Source organism: Engraulis encrasicolus, chromosome 6 (assembly GCF_034702125.1).
Source record: "Engraulis encrasicolus isolate BLACKSEA-1 chromosome 6, IST_EnEncr_1.0, whole genome shotgun sequence".
Classification (NCBI taxonomy): Eukaryota; Metazoa; Chordata; class Actinopteri; order Clupeiformes; family Engraulidae; genus Engraulis; species Engraulis encrasicolus.
Genome location: NC_085862.1, coordinates 54,480,525 through 54,483,024, shown reverse-complemented (window position 1 = coordinate 54,483,024; position 2,500 = coordinate 54,480,525). Strand labels below are relative to the sequence as shown.

At 44.2% G+C, this 2,500-nt stretch overlaps 1 protein-coding gene across 1 annotated transcript in view; it reads left to right on the top strand.

The window, feature by feature from the left end:
- trabd2b (TraB domain containing 2B) overlaps window positions 1-2,500 on the top strand; it is a 182,600-nt gene that overhangs the window by 175,865 nt on the left and 4,235 nt on the right. The window contains exon 6 of the mRNA XM_063201982.1: window positions 945-1,122. Coding sequence (XP_063058052.1) covers window positions 945-1,122 — 178 coding nt within the window. The remainder of the gene's footprint in view (window positions 1-944; window positions 1,123-2,500) is intronic.

The window sequence follows — 2,500 nt, the reverse complement described above, 5'->3', positions numbered from 1 at the left end:
CCACATGTTCACGGGGGCCTAACGATATAACCACACATTTTTACTGGGTCTCTGCACACGCTAATCGGGGTCTGCCAGGGTTACCATGGTGGTTTGGAGGACTCTGAACGCCCGGAGAATACAATTAGAATGTAAACGCCTTTTATTGTCACATAGCGAAAAGCCGAGGAACAAGATACACTCAAAGTGAACAGCAGGGATACGGCATTATGCATTTAATTCATTTACAGACACATTTTGGCACTCTCTCTTCCTCAGTGTTTTCTATAAACACAACTAGGGCGGATATTAACTACATTTGAGGTCAGAGTTCTGCTATTGTTTGACTTCAAGTCAAATTTCCAGTCGCACTTGGCTTTGGCCCAAATAGCCAAGGCACTCCACTGTTGAGCCCGGTTCAATTCTGACCTGAGATCATTTTCCGATTCTCCTCCATCTCTCTCTCCCACTCATTTCCTGTCACTCCCCTTGTTGTCCTGTCAAAAAAGGCATATAGGCCAAAAAACAGAGAGATGGCAGCCACGCTGTAATGGACTTTAATACCATCCATGTAAAATATAGTAACAACAACAACTACAGCAACAATACGTTTTTATTTGAGTGCTTTTCAAAACGCCCAAGGTCACTTCAAATAAAAACAGATCAGAGCAGCATGAGTAAGTGAAGAGTTAAGATGCAAAACCCCCTAACTCCATTTCTGAAGACCTGCACTTCTATATTTTTAGAGAACCCCGTTGTTGGTTTGGTTTACATTCATGTACTTGATAATACATATAAATAGTTATGTTGCATAAATAACATAGAAAAATACGCAATTTCGATAGCTTTGTATTAAATAAAAATGAATTCAGATTATTTTCTGAAAAGGCACTTAGGATGTTTTGCATCTGAACTCTTCAAGTACTACCACTACTAATACTATCCATGTCTTCTTTCATTGACAGGACCTGGAGGTCTCCCACTACAACAGCTCCAGCAGTACCACCATCACTGGAGGACGCCACTCTCACCCCCAGCCAGGAGGAGGAACAAGAGGAGGACGAGGACGACGAGGAGATGCCAGGAGGGGAGGGGGAGGAGATGATGGGAGGGTGGGAGCTGGAGGCTCCAGAACAGACACAGGTAACAGGAGAACATTGTAGTTTATTTAGACTAGTGTTTAGCCTCAGTGCTGTGCCTTTGGACTTGGGATACACTAGGTACAGTGATCCCCAAACTTTTTCTGCTGGGACCCCCTTTTTGGAAATAAGAATATTTGCGCAACTTGCGGGGTAAAGCTGGGTAGCCAGTGTAATACTTACTTAGATCACAGGGTTGAAGGTTCAATCCCCACCCTTACCAATCCCTTCCTCCTTCCATGGCTGAAGTGCCCTGGAGCAAGGCACCTGCCCCCACACTGCTCCAGAGACTGTAACCAATACCATGTACCCAGGGCTGTTGGAGGGTAAACGCACGTGAACGCCGTTTACGCACCTCTGGAATTTCAGGAAATAGCGTTTACCCAAAGAAAGTGGATGTAACCAAGAAGCGTCATTTTGTTTCCTTTCCGGTATCCACTTTATGTCGGGTGAACGCCCCTTTAGGAGACCTTCGGTTAGGAGACCTTCGGAGTCCTGAGGTTGAGAATCAATGAAGTCCCCTTAGCGCTGTAGATGGCGGTAGCGCACGTCTCGCGCAAACACCTCAAAAAGACAAGAAGAAGTAGGGGACAACGCCCCCTTAGGAGACCCAACTTGAGCACACGCTTTTGCATTGAGTGGGCGTGGTTTGCGATATCTTTGTTTGATTCAGTATTTTTGGTTTACCCACCTATAAATAGCGTTTACCCACCTCTAAATAGCGTTTACGCAGCTCTTAATGGCAATTACGCACGTCAAAGTTCCCTGCGCCTTGTGATCTGCCGTTGGAATAATCCAAAATAAATTTGGTGTCATTTAAAATATATTGTTGAACATACAACGCTTTAGTAGGAATCATTTTCATCTGCTCTGTATTCGGGTATGTGACCTTCCAATCAGTGCCGTTCGGCTGCGGCGGCGACACCAATCAGGATCCAGGGAATATGTAAACACATACACGTTGTGTAGTTGCCTGCCTGCCTACCTGTTCAAAGTTAATCATCATGGCTATTAGGAGATATTTGAAGAGACCATCCAGTGCTTCCACTTCCTCAGATGCCAGCAAAATGCCTCAAGTACAAAGTAAGACTGACAGAGAGCAATTTACATGAGTCGTTAAATGTGCTTGCTTTGTAAATAAGTTTGACTTGACGAATTATGGCAATGACAGAACGAGCTTTCAGATTACCTAATGCGTAGTCATGCTATCCTTGTATTGCACTCATCACCCACCGCTAGTCATTCTACATCACGAAAGCTAGCAATGCCACCAGTGTAATTTTACAGCAGGAGACGTTCTCGTGCTTCAAGGTGAAATGAGAATAGCAAATTAAATAAAAGGTCAATTGTCATTCTAAATACCGCAAAAATACGATTTAGCC